The sequence below is a fragment of the Erpetoichthys calabaricus genome, chromosome 18, assembly GCF_900747795.2.
Source record: "Erpetoichthys calabaricus chromosome 18, fErpCal1.3, whole genome shotgun sequence".
NCBI classification, from domain to species: Eukaryota; Metazoa; Chordata; class Cladistia; order Polypteriformes; family Polypteridae; genus Erpetoichthys; species Erpetoichthys calabaricus.
The window spans coordinates 12,340,625-12,356,173 of record NC_041411.2 but is presented as its reverse complement, the minus strand read 5'-3'; the positions used below and the strand labels follow the sequence as shown (position 1 = coordinate 12,356,173).

Here is a 15,549-nt window from a genome sequence, read left to right as displayed (position 1 = left end):
ATTGGCCTCAATTCCAACTAAATACCTGAGTTTGCAGGATATGATGGTGGAAAGAGGTACAGAATGCAAAGGATTGATTTAAATTAAAAGTGCCCATACAATGTAGCATCACTTGGTGTGTAGTAAATGGACTTTACTGTGTTATTTTCTTGGATGCACAGTTTGTGGATTCAGTTTGCATCAGCAAAGGCTTGTTCTTTTAAAACATTTAAAAAGCAGCACCCCTTGTAAAGGAGTCAAAGTAATGCAAGCACCATGGTAGTCTATTTACAATGTTGGGGAATTAATTGTCAGAGTGAAGAAATCAAATACATTTGGCATCATTTAGTATTTTCATTTTATACATCTTCCATCTGCCTAGGTAACTGCATTTCCTTAAAAATACAAAAATAATGCACTCGATTTTTCCTGCTGTTACCTTGGGCTCCTCTCCATTCTGCTTTATCTCTCCTTGCACCTTTTCTCTTAATTTGACCAATTCAGTCCGAAGGCTTGCCATCTCCTGTTCTCTTGTTTGAAGGTACGCTTCTAATTCCACCTTCTGCTCGATGAATGCCTTGCCCTGTGCCTCCACAACAGTAATCTTGTGCCTGAGATCATGATTAATCTTCATCAAGCGATTCTGCTGTTGCTGTAACTGGAAAAGCAAATGGAATCCAAATTAAACTCCTGTTTTTTGCTTTGCCTATTGTCTATGGGAGAGGAACGAAAGCTTTAGATTCTCCGGTTTTCGACAAATCTTGACATTTAGTGGTCACCTGACATTGAAAACGTGATATCTCCACAATCGGTGTCTGTGTGTCACGGTTTCCTGTGGACTGGACTGAAAAAAACCAAACTCGAAACTTAAGCGTGTTATGAGATAATGATGTGCTGATTAGTGTTTAACCCAAATCATGTAAGAGAAAGAGTTACTCTAGAGGAACCCTCAAATACCGTAATTCTGCAATTACATTAATTATGAATTCTTCTCATCAATTGCTATCGTAATGACCTATTTTATGATCCACGCTCACGTCCAAATTTTTTTTTTTTTGCTATCCTATTATACTACTGGGCAGTGTAGCCTTGTAACTGAGGTGCTTGGCAGTAAGTAACAAGGTTGCTATTCTAGTCCTTGACTTTCCCTTACTGGTTAAAAGCTTTGGGCTAGTATTTACCATATACAGATACAAAATTGAAGATAAACTTCACAACATTTGAAATTTGCCATTTTTTTGGGTTTGTCTCACCATGAATAAAGAAATAGAAATAAAAGTACATAATTATAAACAATGTCACTGTTTTGCCAATTTGTTGATATTTACTAGTCAGTGTGTATCATAATAATACCAAAGTGTCATTAGAAAATAGACTAAAAACAAGCTTATAATTACATTGATTGTTGTCTCTATTATGGCAGACCTGCTCACAGCATTTTATAATATTTATATCCTTCTTGAACTTCTGTAACTAACCATTTCACTAGCAGTATAATTGTCTGTGACAAATTCAATAAAATTTGATTTGACATGACCTTTGATGATAATTACATTAAAGCAGTCCTTTGGGCGACACTAGACTTGCATGCATTGTACTTCAGCATATTTTTCCTAAAAAAATAATTATCAGATACTGAAGTGAAAACAATTTCACTACTACACTTAATCGTTTCTCTCTGCTGCCTGCCCCAAGTACTTGGGTATAATGGGCACACATTTTTTCCACCATGTTGAATCAATCTTTAACAATCTGAATATCTGTACTAACAAATATTCCATTGCTTATGGTGTGTTTCTTCATTTCTGTGACCTCCAGTTTATTGAATACACTCCCTCATCAGTGTGTGACGCTCTGCCCGCCAAGCCTGTTCATAGTTAGGTGCAAGACACACTTACTCTTCTTAGCTCTCATTTAACGTGGAGTTTTAATACTACAAAATGTAATACCTCCTACCATATATAGATGTGTCCAGTTTGATATTCTATAATGTTACAGTTATTTTGTTGTGTCGTTCTACTCCTGATGTCACACCACTTGGCCAAGATGTGTTCAGGGGAAAAGGCCTCAAAGGGCACAAACCAAACTTAACAGGATATCACCAGAGGCATCACTGGTGGGTTAATCAGTGGATTGGTAATAAAAGAAGAACAGTTTGGGCAACATCCAACAATAGGAAGTTTAACTCTTTTTCTGGTAACTGTTTAACACACCTGCGTTAAGGCACACAGAATAACACTCCTTATGACAATTTGCTACTCATCTGAAATATGAATTTGGAGATGGATAATGTCTGCAATGTATTTAACTATGACTAGATCTAGAAATGGTCACATTATTATTAGATTGGGTGCCTTCATGGTGAGAACATCTCAAAGTTTTTTTTTTTTTGTTTAGAGACACATTACAGTATATTTTTATACAGCATATTTTTTCGGCCTTGTTTACTCTTAAATTATTAATAGAAAGTGAAAGACTTTGATAGCTACTGTATGTAGTGATAACTGAATAAAGTACTACATTAGCGCTTTTAGAAAGTTCTATGTATAGGCTGAAATTATATAATTTTTTTGTTTTAATTAATCTCATTGCACATAGATATGCATTGATTTAACTAAACAAAGCCAATAACTTTTCAGTTGATTTAAGTCTGACTTTGTTAATACAGTATGTTTGCAATGTGTATGTTCCTGGTCATCATTTATCAGAGTAATTTCTAACAAAATTAAAATAAGACCACTAGATAGAAGTGTTTACCTAAAAAGAATGTTTAGTTAAATGAGGACTATATTTGTGTGTGAAATGTGTTTTAAATTATTAAAAATAAAATCCAGTGCTGCCAAATTGTCCTGTAAATTCTGACTGTTATACAGAAATGTGTTCTGGGCTGTTCGAGATACAGAAGTCTTTTATGCTTAGTAAGTGAACTAGTCTTAAGATCTCTACCTTTCCATTGTCCATGATAAAGTAATTGGAAGCTTTTTCAGGAAAGATGCTGCTTTAGAAAGAATTTAAAATAATTCAAATGCATATAGGCATGCCTTCTAAGAAAGCAAAATGATAATATCTTAGAAAATGCATAAGTTGACACAAATGTTTTGCTCGTCTAGATATTGTATGCCACTTGCGTAGATGGCCAGATTCTGTCCTTAAAAGTAAACTTACTGCTTCGATGTCTTCATTTTTCAAAGACAGTTCTCTGTCTTTTGCACGAATCTCATCTCTCTGCTTGTCGACAACTTCTTTCAGTTTCTTCATCACCTGTCTTTCTCTTTCTGACATTCCTGCTCAACAAAAGACAAATCCTCTTGTTAGTATTTTTAATTTACAACAATTCTATCTTATAACTCACAAAAACCATCTAATTGTCAACTGGTGTTTACTTTTAAATGTTTCTTGGAATATGTCAATATAGTTCCATTCCAAAAATACTTACTTTTAAAAGGCACATTGTAAAATGGTTTTTAACTGAAAACTATTAATAAGTATGATTTATACAAAATACATCTTATTTCATTTTTTACTCTACTTAAATGCTTTTAGCAGTAAATGTTCCAATGTGAACTGTTTAATATATTGTACAATATACCTTACATCAATATTATACTGTAACTGCATTATCATTCTAAAATCTGCTTATTGAAAGATGAAAAGAAAATTATTTAAATATTCCAAAACCTCTACAAGGGGCGGCATGGTGGTGCAGTGGTAGCGCTCGCAGTAAGGAGACCTGGGTTCGCTTCCCGGGTCCCGAGTTTTCATGTTCTCCCCATGTCTGCGTGGGTTTCCTCCCACAGTCCAAAGACATGCAGGTTACGTGCATTGGCGATCCTAAATTGGCCCTGGTGTGTGTGGGTGTGTGTGTGCCCTGCGGTGGGCTGGCACACTGCCCGGGGTTTGCTTCCTGCCTTGTGCCCTGTGTTGGCTGGGATTGGCTCCAGCAGACCCCCGTGACCCTGTAGTTAGGATATAGCGGGTTGGATAATGGGTGGATGGAATACCTCTACAAGCCATTTTTTCTACATTTAAAACCAATTTTTAATAATAATTAGGATGCTAGTGAGAAAATTTAATAATGACTATGCACAATAAAGATATATTTAAAAATATAAAAAAATGTGAAGAATTTAAATGATCTCCCTAACCATAATAGCTAGTTAGCTCGGCAAGATACTCTTGAAGGACTATTCAATGTCCTCAAGAGCCAAAATAACCTTGAAAAAGTGTGCCAGATATTTGCGTCGACATTAATATCCAAGAGACACCGTTGTGTTTAAAATTAGACCTCAGCCTGATGCTAAAGTAAGTCATAGGGAAAAACAACACACAGAACACAGGAAAAATTAAATTACGAGGCATTAGATTAGTACAGAGCCACAGGGACCTTTTAATATAACATCAATTTTAAATTCTGTAGATTCTGAACAGATAAAGTTCTGAGCTGTAGGTAAGAGTAAACAGAAGCATATTGTTTGCTTTGAAAGCTTGTGCTTGTCAGTCTAAATTTGAGAAGTTTCCTTTCACCATGTTGTGCAAACTGACACATTTAATAGTTACAGTCACACAATACTTCAAAGGCTTATTTTAAGTTTTATTCATTACCAGAAGGGCACTAAATAGGACATGTTATAATGGTCTAAGTCGGATCTCCCACAAGCGGGAAGAACTGAAGTTAAACTGCATATTGTTCCCAAGTTCTTGTCAAAAAAAACAAAATAGATCTTATTAGTAAGATGGAGTTACACTCTTATTTATTTAAAATATGAGACCTTTTGGTTTGAGAAAACAGCTTCTCCAGAGATCTAAGATTTAGGGAGCACTGTGGAAAATAAGCGTTTTTATTGGGTAGTGAATATATGGCTAATTGAATATCCCACTCAGTCTGTAACTACTCTATATGGGTTACTATGGAAATGAAGTCGAGGACTTCTTAGATCTCTGTAAGCCCCGCTATGTGTGAATCATTAGCTACACACTGTTGGAGTTGTAGCACGAAACAGGTTGTTCAAAACTCATTAAAAGATTTATTGTCATTCCTGGCAATTGCACATTTAAAAGCAGGCCATGGGCTTCTCATTTCAGACAATAAAACTTGAGGCAGTCAACAATATGATTTGTTTGCTAAGAATCTCAGTTAATAAATTCTCTTGAGTTCTTTGATCAGTAAAAGAACTTAGTTAATCAATCAGCACCCTAAACATAGGCCTAGCAAGACAGTAGTCAAGCTGAAAATGTATTTCTACTGGTTATGCTTGAATTACCTGTTCTTTATCATTTAAACATACTTTTTTTTTCAGGATATAATTATCAATTGATTGAGCTCATGTGTCCATGTAAAATTAAAAAGATGGACTAAAACATACAAACCCCAGTATATATTATGCCTCTATAAAAATGATTTCAATAAAGAACAGCAGAGGACATGCAGATGATGGGTGTAACAGAACAAGATGCAGAGGACAGAAAGATTTGGAAGAAGATGATCCGCTGTGGCGACCCCTAACGGGAGCAGTCGAAAGAAGAAGAATAAAGAACAGCAGATTGAGTTGAGAGGGGAGTACAACTTTTGTATTTTAATAAGTACTAAAGGAAATCAAATACATGCTCACATGGAAGATGTGTTCTCAGCGTGGTTGTTGGTGGGTTTACTTGAACATAAGAGCTAAAAAGGTGTCTGTTAGGCTAACAGCTAACTTTAAAGTGGCCTCACATTTAGTGTCATCTGGGATATCGCATTTGCATTGTGCCCGGTCTATCTGTAATAGAATAAGTGGGCTCAATAAATGAATAGTGCATGAATCTCCTTATTCAAAAAAGAAGACTTCTGCAGCGTTTATTTTCTTCTTACATATCTGGTTTATTCTGTGGTCAGTTGTAATGCATACCCATGACTCGCATGACAAAGGCTTACAAATATTTTAGTCAGAGGCACTTGTTGTTTAGTCAGAAAACAGGACAGAGGTCACTCGTGACCCATTGTATTCCTTGGTACTAAGACTATTTAGACTGCACTTCCTTGTTTGTTCTCTTACACCTGTTTATATGCATATGTATACAGGCAGTATGGTCCTATCAGTTAAGGTATTGTAACAGAAAGTCGCATAATAAATATTGAATTGCGCTACTGCTCATATTAATAAAGTGCATTGGAATGTACTATATACATTTAAAAGGTTCTAGTTGTCTGTACATATAAAGCAATGAAATGTTTTGACAAACCTCAATCTACTGTGTACACCTAGTAAACACCACACAGATGGCACAAAATGACACGTTTTTAAAGCCCCACCTAGTCACCATGTACCTTCTTGTCTTTTAAAGTCTTCTTCAGTCATGCTGGTGTCCTTCTGAGACAAATTTGTAAGAAGGTTCTTGTTCTCCTCTTGAAGCTGTGCAATCTGTGTAAGAAGATCTTGGGCTTCGCCTCTCCAGACATCCTCCACCAACTCCAGCTCCTGGAGTATAAAGGTGGAAAGAAATTTTCACCATGCAAAGCAAAGAGATTAATTGTACCCATTGGAGAAAAAACCAAAAAAAGAGTTGACAGACTAACCCGTAAGTTTATTTTAACTCGGCTTGAATATTGCATTGTCAAGTTAAGCTTTTCTTTCTTTATTTGAACAGAAGGGTGGTTTATTTAGTACATGAAGTGAAAACAGTGAAGCAAGGTGTGTATAATAAAATAAAACAGGGATTAATCAATGTGAATATCTTCTCAACATTGTAAGCTTTTATTGAGCAAATGTGACCATTCCAAAAGAAGCATTGTAGTCTCTCAACTGTGCTGCTGACTGATGCCACTTTGGCTTACAGACCGAACTGCCTGTATTACAGCCATGTGTTTTAGGCATAAATTAGTTAAAAGTCATTTCTGTTAGTTTGCAAATGACATTTAAAGAGTAAAGTCATTCTGTTACATCAGATTTGGGTTCTTGTTCAATCTTCAGTTGTGGAGTTGTGTTCTAAGTTTGGAAGTTTGCTTGGTAGTAGGTATATAGTTCCAATCTTAAAATACTGTAAAACCCACAGCACTCAAAAGGTTTTTGAGAAAGAATGGTTTTCAAGAATTAAGAAATTTTGCTCAGTTGTCAAATATGTCTATAGCATTCTCGACTCCATTGTTGTATTCTTCTTTATGGCAAAAGAAAAATCATTTTGCAAACTGACATAATCCAAGCTGATTCTATTGTGAGGAGACAGAGCCCGTCTTGTTAGCTGCAAAGAATACTAACTAGATTAGGAAAAATCTGAATGTTTCAATACACCAGTAACAGATTTATTTAGCAAAAAAATGAATTCTACTGACTTTATTCAGATTAGCATACTTTGACAACACGGGCTCACAAGATTTGAGTTGACGTTAACATAGAATGTCTAAATCATTATTCTGTAGTTTAAACAAAGCTCATTTTATAGGCAAAGCAGCCGAATATTGTGTCCATCAATTGCTACAACAATGATGGTAATTCTGAGCCTTATTTCTACTATAGTGTCAAGACTTACTATATGTGTTAAAGTATGAATAAGGACTGAAGATTACATTTATATTTAAATTTCATACATGACAAACACCATTAGGTAAATGTTTCCAAGAGATGCATCCATATTCTTTTAGGAAAGGTCCATCAAAGTGTAACTCCTTGGACTGTGCCAGGACACTGCAAAAACTACACGTCTGCCTAAAAATGTCACTTGGCACCTGCTGTACGGTCTGTGATTATATATTTAGATACAGTGTAATGCTTATATACAGAGATAGAGAGCATACAGTAGTGTGTGTGTATTATCTTATATATAATTCGCCAGCCTCCTCACTCACTAACTCACTCACGTCCATCCGAAGCCGAATGCGCAGTCGCCTTCTGCGCAGCTGCCCGAAAAACTTTACGAGACCGACATCGTGGCAGGCAGTGGATTTACGGCCGCAAAAATTCAAAGAGAAAGGCAACTTCTATTAAAGCTCTAGAGGCCTGAAAGGCGATTTCGACTACAGCTCGAGGCCTAATTACACATTCTGATTCAATTACGCATTCATTCAATACACCTATATCAGGTTTGTGGTGCTTATACTTATTACTATTCCACTCGTGCCCGTTTCATCTTACGTTGTCGAAACGGCCTCTTTGTCTAGTATATATATAAAAAATGAGGATAAATTGTCCACTAGTAGATTACATTGTGCAAAAAAATTATCATTTTAAGGTACGATTTTAAGAAAGCTTTTTGTTAGTGTGTTCCATGCTATTATTTACAACATCAGCTGCAATTAAAATATGGCTACCTAACATTTTTAACTTGTTACCAGTCCATCCCTGACTTATTTTCATTTCCAAAAACATTACTCTTGCATCCCCTAAATCAACGAAGTACAAGGTTATCATGCAACAGTTGTAACTAACAAGTTATTTGTCAACTCCCTGGAAATGAATTTGACAGAAAAATCTCTAGGAGCACAAAATCATTAAGTAATAGTACACAGCTTTCAGTGACAATTGTGAACATTCAGGATCCCAATCCAAAATCCAATTATTCCAAGTTGAATTATATAATAATGAATAATACAAATATTCCATCCATTGTCTAAACCTGCTTTGTCTTGACCAGCATCACAAGTAAGTTGAAGCGTATCCCAGCAAGCATAAGGGAGAAGGTAGGAACAATCCCTGGACAGTTGCAGAGCGTTATAAAAATAATGAACAAGTAAATATTTTAAAACATTTAAAGTTCGTTCCAGTTCTAAATAGTGGTGTACTCATTTATTCAAAACATATTTTGTGTGCTAGGCTGCCCTGTCAGTTATCTACAGAGAAAAGTAACAAATAGGTCCCTGTGTATATATTTAATGTATAAGACAAGAAAAAAAATAACTTGATAAATGTGAGATTTGTAAAACAGTGGTCACAAACAATACATGGGAGTTTGTTCCGTATTAGACATCCCAAGATAAAATGCTTCTTCATTGTACAGTAAGTAGCATACATGTGAATAAAATTCCATTCCTTGTGACTGAATGATAAAGACTGACTCATGGCTCAAAGTAACGGCATCAGTCAGACGATATAATAAAGTTCATAATAGCATCCTTAAGGTATAATTAAGGAATCATCAAGGTATTTGTGTCCCTTGCTAGATAGTGCTGAACTAATTTACTGTTCATCCTTTATTGTGCAAAAAAAAAAATATATATATATAAATAAAAGTCATCAGGTATGGGTTGTAACTCCTAGATTCATTTTCAACTGTGAAAGTGTGCTAATTAACCAAACATAATGCACATATACTACTAAAGCAGACCTCAGTGATCAACTTTGTTCTGCTGTGATACACTAACTCCATGCTAGAGCTTTAAGAGGTTCCTAAAAATAAACTATGATTAAATGTGCCTCCCACAGTCTGTCATGAGCTTTTCCTCCTACAGACTGCCAAAGTCAAAGCTATAGGTGCTATTGTTATAGAGGTTAGATTTGTTAAAACGAGTCTTTGGCCTAAGGCAGACAAAGCCATTCTCTCAGTCCCTTTGTTACAGTTGTATCTCAGAGAACTCCTCTGTTCTGTTTTCAGAATTTCACCAAGCATTCCAGTTCTCAGTGTTTTCATTCCACAGCCTTGAACGTCTCTCCCTAGACTATCATCTCCTTTATCTCTCATTAAATTTATCTTGTAATCTTGCAGTGGGGACTTACAGTATATCTCTCCTGACTCAACCTCTCTAGAGATGTACAACTGCTAAATATGTTTGTGTTTCTGCCTGGGCGCAGCCATTGCTAAAAATTATTGACCTGTCAGTGACACCTCCTGTTTAATGACTCCAGTGACCCCTGACTTCCATCCCTGATTGTCCCGTCTAAGGCTTCATACTCTCCAATTCTTTACCCCAACTTTTCCAAACCGCCCTGATTTTCTTGCTGTGGGATTTCTTCATCTGCTCGGCTTAAGATTATCAAGCAGTAGGGTGACAGGTGATGGTAATGAATCCTACCAGCATGCCACTGCCTTATTTTCAGGACGTATATAACAGAAGCTACTTAAGAGATACAAACTTACTAAAGACCTTGGCCAACTTTTCTCACTCCTCCCTTCTGGGAAGAAATTCAGAAACATTCACACTCATATAGTTAATTCAAAGAGTTTACATTCACAGGTTGTAAGATTACTCAACAGCCAGAAGTAATAAATATTGTTATGTGTTCTTGTATACACTGTATATAGTTGCATACAGTTTAAATGCTACATTCTGCGTATGTTTTTTGCTGGTATTGTATTAAACTGGTGCTATTCTGAGGTGACTGACAAGTAAAAATTTCCTTTGTACTACATATACATGACAATAAACATGAACTTAACTGTTCTCTAAATATTTTAAGTGTAGAGCCTTGATTTCCAGTCTAGTCTTTTGTCTATCTTACTTTCCACTCTAACCTGTGTCTGTCTTACTTTGGAAATGCCCATATACTAACTCTCGCCATCAGGGATCACTCTCATTTCTGTCCTACTTTAAGAACTTAAGTCATCCAACTCATTTAAGGCCCTCTCTATCTTTTGACTCCTGCATTCAGGACCTGTGGTATCACTTACTGTGCGGATGGCTTTCTCCCAAATGTGTTATACTATGGGAGGACTTCTTCATCTTATGCTGGTAACATCCATCCTCCCACTTCCACACACTCTATAACCACAGAAACTTCTGTCTCAGTAGCTTTTACAGGGGCTCATGCCTGTCATTCTGGGGACACTCCCTCCAGAATCTCCCTTCTTTACAAAGCTCCCCTGTCTGTCTATTTCCCTATAAGTCACCGATTTCTGAATACTTTGCTTAAATATATAAATATATAAATGTATCTTAAATATATTTTTCTATCTCCTTTGAATTAACTCTTCTAAAATTTTGCTGTGTGAGCCCTTGTTTCAAGGTTCCATTTGTCCCGTCCGTCTTCCCATGGTAACCCTCAACCTCACAAATCTATTGCTTTTCAAGGGACCTATCTCATGACGACCTTAAATTGGTGGCCTCGATGTCCATCTCCACTCTTGCTCTTTGGGAATCCTTGCCTTTCCACTCTTGCTATATGAAAATGGCTGTCTCCTTTATACGTGGCCATCTTTCTACAGGAAGCTCCATCTCCCAGCCATCCTGCTGTCTGGGAGACCCCTGTAAAGTTGACTTCCTTCCTTTTTTTGGTGGATCTATCTGTTTTACTTCAAGGAATCCCATTTTCTATTTAAGTTTATTTTACTGCTTAAGCCCACCCTCCAGACTCCAACACAGGACTAGTGTCTGTCTTGCTGTTCTCAATAACCATTATATATCAATTATATGATCTCACGCTCTCTGAGCACAGACAGTTGGAATCTTGTCTAACTTTCTCAAATCCCTGGTCTCCATTGCCTCTTCATAAGGAAGCTTCAAACTACCGGTCCTCCTCCTTTGCAGAGGACCCTGGCTTCATCACATTGAGGCAGTCTTATCACTTAAATCACTTTATAGCACTGTCTCTCTCTTATTTGGGGAGATTTTGGTATTCACCCTTTCCCAATGGAACCAGTGTTGCTCAGTTATTATCATCTACCTGCACTGCACTCTTCTATTCCTGTCTGCTTTTTTGCCTAGGTTTTTGGTACCTACCTCTATTTACAGGTCATAGTTTGCAAACACAAAGAACTCACATGGCAGAATACTAGGTTTCCCCATTTTTCCCCTCCTGGGATTTCTTGCCACCAACCACTTTTGATGCAAGATTGCTCTCCAGCTTGGACAAGAAGGACCCCCCAAGTTATCCTGTTACTGGAGTCACCCCTGAAACATATTTGTCTCCTAATTATGATTATTGCTCCACTGTTATCTAAGCCACACAACCCCCCATTGCTATAGGGACCACTGTATCTCATTCCTCTAAGCTACTTTCCAGACATGCCGCATTTAAATTATCTTGCCAATTTCCTAGGGAACTCTTTCCGTTAACAGTACGTCTCCCAATTATGTTTTATTTCAGGGACACCCGTATTTTTAAGCACTCCCCAGTACCTTCTGGTGCTTCTTCTCTTTCTCCAGGCGGTCCATCCTCTCCAGGCGCAGCCGGTCCAGCTCCAGCCTCAACTCCTCAGTCTCGGGGCTCATACTGTTTCTGCTCACCAGGACCTCCAAGATCTCCAGCACCCTCACCACCTTGGGCATTAACCTCGATAACGCTTCGCAGCCGTACTGGTCGAGGATGCGCTCGAATTCCTGTCCCACCACAGCCGCGATATCGTACACGTCCATGACCGTCAACTCCGCCGCGTTCTTGTGCAGGGCCGATCCCAGGTCCTCCATAACTGGCCGCCTGTCCTGTCCTGCCCTGTCCTGTCCTGTCCAGTCCTGTCCTGAGCCGCCACTCCGCGATCTCCTTATGGGAGTAAGCTACTAATGTCTTCCGAAGCTGAACAGTTTAGGCGACTTTGTCTGTCCCACTCTTTTCCACTCGAGCTGCCATTGTGACATTAATGCGATTCAGCTCACTGGAGTGTACAGTTGCGACGCCCCATAACCCTCCCGAAAGTGAGGCACCAGGCTCGAGCTCGGCACTCGCGCACTGCGCATGTCACAGGCGCGGGTGGCGTGCACGCGCGCGCGCGGGGGCGGGAGACCTCCGGGCGAAGTCCGCGCGCCAAAATTAAAAGTCGGCTAGCTGGCTGGCTGTCCGTCCAAGTCGCAATTTAGAAAAGCTCATGTGATTTAAGAAAAAACATAATTCTCTGCCAACATTGTGAAATATTAGGTGATACTTCTATGGGAAATCATATTCTTCAGTTTGTATTAACCCCAAGTGATTAGTTTTAATAGGGCAAGAACTTCACTACGAACTTCTAAATGGATGAAGTCGTACACCGGCAGTATAGGTGCGCAGATTTAGTGCGGCTAAAGCTCATTATTTATTTCTACTGATTATCCTTTCTCAATTCCATGAATGTTGTTCATTAATGTGTGTACTATTCTTAGACGTTCTTACTACAAATATTCATTATTGGTTCTTTAAAAATATTTTGGCTAGTAACACTTTACTGCTTTCATTCAGGCATGTTAAGCTTTTCTAAGTTTAACTGCGATATAGTCATGCCAGCCTCAGTTAATGGTTGTTGGCATTGGTTTCAATCAAAGTTTTATTCAACAGAATCCAACCTTATCTTGGTTATTCTGGTTATCTCTTAAATGTTTTAAATGTTGATGGTACTCCAGAAACACCAAATGACGCTTCCTTCGACTTTTCGGCCTATTGTTTTATACTCAGGAACTGAGGTTTAAGGAGCAGCTTCTCTTCATGGAGTACTAGTACTGTATTTCCACTGGAACTTACTCTTTCATTTGCTAACACATCTTCACGTTTGCTGCTTTCAAACCAACTCTGCTGCTTCATCCCAGGTAATATTCATCATGACCACATGCATCTGGCATTAACCATATGTTATGCTTTAAATATGATCATAGTTTATTCTTAACGTCTATCCAAAGCCACATGAGACTATTTTGTCTTATTATAAACCAGCAAATGTTTGTATTTTTTTATTTGACAGCTACATCAAAAATTATTTTCAATTTTTTTTCTTTCTCATCTGTAATGTCCTTCTCTCCATCAGTTACTAAATACGAACCTTCTTGTCCAAATCAAGGTTGAAAGGGACTGAAACCTTTTCATTGCCAGGTCCAGTCAGGGCCTATGCCCAACACTAAACTGGCATCATATCCGCCGGTCACAATTCATCTTGCAGGTTGTGAACAAGAAGTATGAAATCAACACGCTGATTGTAGCTGTGGCAGCTATTTTGTGGGCTTTGTACTGGTCAGTGATGGTGTAGTGGGAGTGGAGTCTAAATACAAAGGCCTCGGTTTACTAGTTGTCCTCACCAATGGTCATAGTGAGGCATTACTGAAACAATGAGATTTCAAGTATGAGCAGCAGAAATGAGGTTTCTTTGCAGGGCAGCTGGGCCCTGGGCCCTAATAACCTAACCTGAGCTCCCATGTATAAACAGTACGTACGCACAAAAATGTTGTGTAAGAACGTTTTCATGTTCAAATCGAGATGTATAAAACCTAAACTTGGCCTAAAGCCACGCACATTTCCATGGTAGCTCATACCCTGTTGTACGCAAGTTCTCCGCTCGGTTTTGCACCCAGCATCAAAGCAGTCCTACTGTTCCTGTGTGGTTACCCTTTCTTTTTTACATCCACATCCCTGACGCAGCTTTATAAATACACTGAAATTAACCGCTGTAATGGACAGCCGGGTACCATGCCCGACAGGGACGCCCCTACTGCATCTGTTCCGGGGGAGCTACCATGGACAGCTCAATACCTCCCCCGGGACGCTTGGTGGCAGCCTCCCTGGCAGACGATGATTCCCCAGCCTGGCGCATGGCTCCATGGGAGATGGAGTCCTCCACAGCCTGGTTGGGGGCTCGGATGGCCGCCAGGGGGAGCTGCATGGAGCCTGCAGCCCGGCTGGTCAAATTTTCAGCCCCACCCGGAAATGCAATTAGGGCCAGGTGATCAAGCACCTGGAATGCTTCCGGGTGGGGTATAAAAAAGGCCAGCCACCACCACTCGGGGGCCGGAATCGGGAGGAAGAGGACGAGGTTGCCTGGGAGGAGTGGTGGTGCCAAAGTGGAAGGAAAGTGTTGTTTGGTGTGCTACATTTAAGTACTTTTGGGACTGTGTTGGGCCTGTGGGACACGGGGAAGGCATGCCCCACGGCTGAAGAAAAATAAAAGTGTGTTTTATTTAAGCATGTGCCTCTGCCTATATAGCGCCTTTCACACCACATATTGTTTATTAGTTTAATGCATCTGTAATTAACCTGTAACAATAAAATGGTCCACAGAATAGTCAAACTATTCCAAATACCATAGCTGCATCAGCGTTGTTACTCTCACTGCACCTTCTTCTTCTTCTTTCACCTGCTCCCGTTAGGTGTTGCCACATTGGATCATCTTTTTCTATATTACTCTCACTGCACCACTTGGAGTATTTATATCACTGTATCTGAGTGTGAATCACAGCTGTACAGCAGCTGATCAGAAAGAGAATTATCAGTATACAGCATCAAGCACACGCTGCCTGAGCCATGCTGCCTATTGAACTGCTCTCATACGGCAAACGCTTCAGAGACTTTCCTGTACAGACCTCGCAGTTCAGAAACAGTTTCATCCCAGGAACTCTAAACGCATTCAATCAGTCCATCAAGTGCTCCTTGTAGAACTGTTTGTACTTATAAGTACAATTACCTCACTCTAAACTTACAATACAGTTATAATATTGCACAACCTGAGCCACTTTATAAAGTGTGTATTTACATATGATGACGATATCATTTTTAAGATGAAATGCAGCAAAATATGCTTATTATATTATACAGATAAAACTTTAACTTTAACTACACGGTGCCGCAGCACTAGCGAGCCACTAGCACTCTGTTCACAGATTGTTTCTGCCTCATGCTGTATTCTTGCTGGTGCTGACGGAACACTGGAAGGATAGATGGATAGAATAATTAAACATGTACTACGAAGTTATTTCAATGTTCCTTAAAAGTTTTG

At 38.7% G+C, this 15,549-nt stretch overlaps 1 protein-coding gene across 4 annotated transcripts in view; it reads right to left on the bottom strand.

Moving 5' to 3' along the window:
* The window catches only part of rilpl1 (Rab interacting lysosomal protein-like 1), a 38,159-nt gene extending 25,621 nt beyond the window's left edge, over positions 1-12,538 (bottom strand). For all 4 annotated transcript variants that reach the window (XM_028824467.2, XM_028824468.2, XM_051921085.1 and 1 more), the window contains exons 1-4: positions 12,002-12,538; positions 6,284-6,434; positions 3,145-3,263; positions 419-637 (exon numbers count right to left, since the gene is read on the bottom strand). In XM_028824467.2, coding sequence (XP_028680300.2) covers positions 419-637; positions 3,145-3,263; positions 6,284-6,434; positions 12,002-12,289 — 777 coding nt within the window. In that variant the 5' untranslated portion in view covers positions 12,290-12,538. The remainder of the gene's footprint in view (positions 1-418; positions 638-3,144; positions 3,264-6,283; positions 6,435-12,001) is intronic.
* Between the last annotated feature and the right edge of the window lie 3,011 nt (positions 12,539-15,549).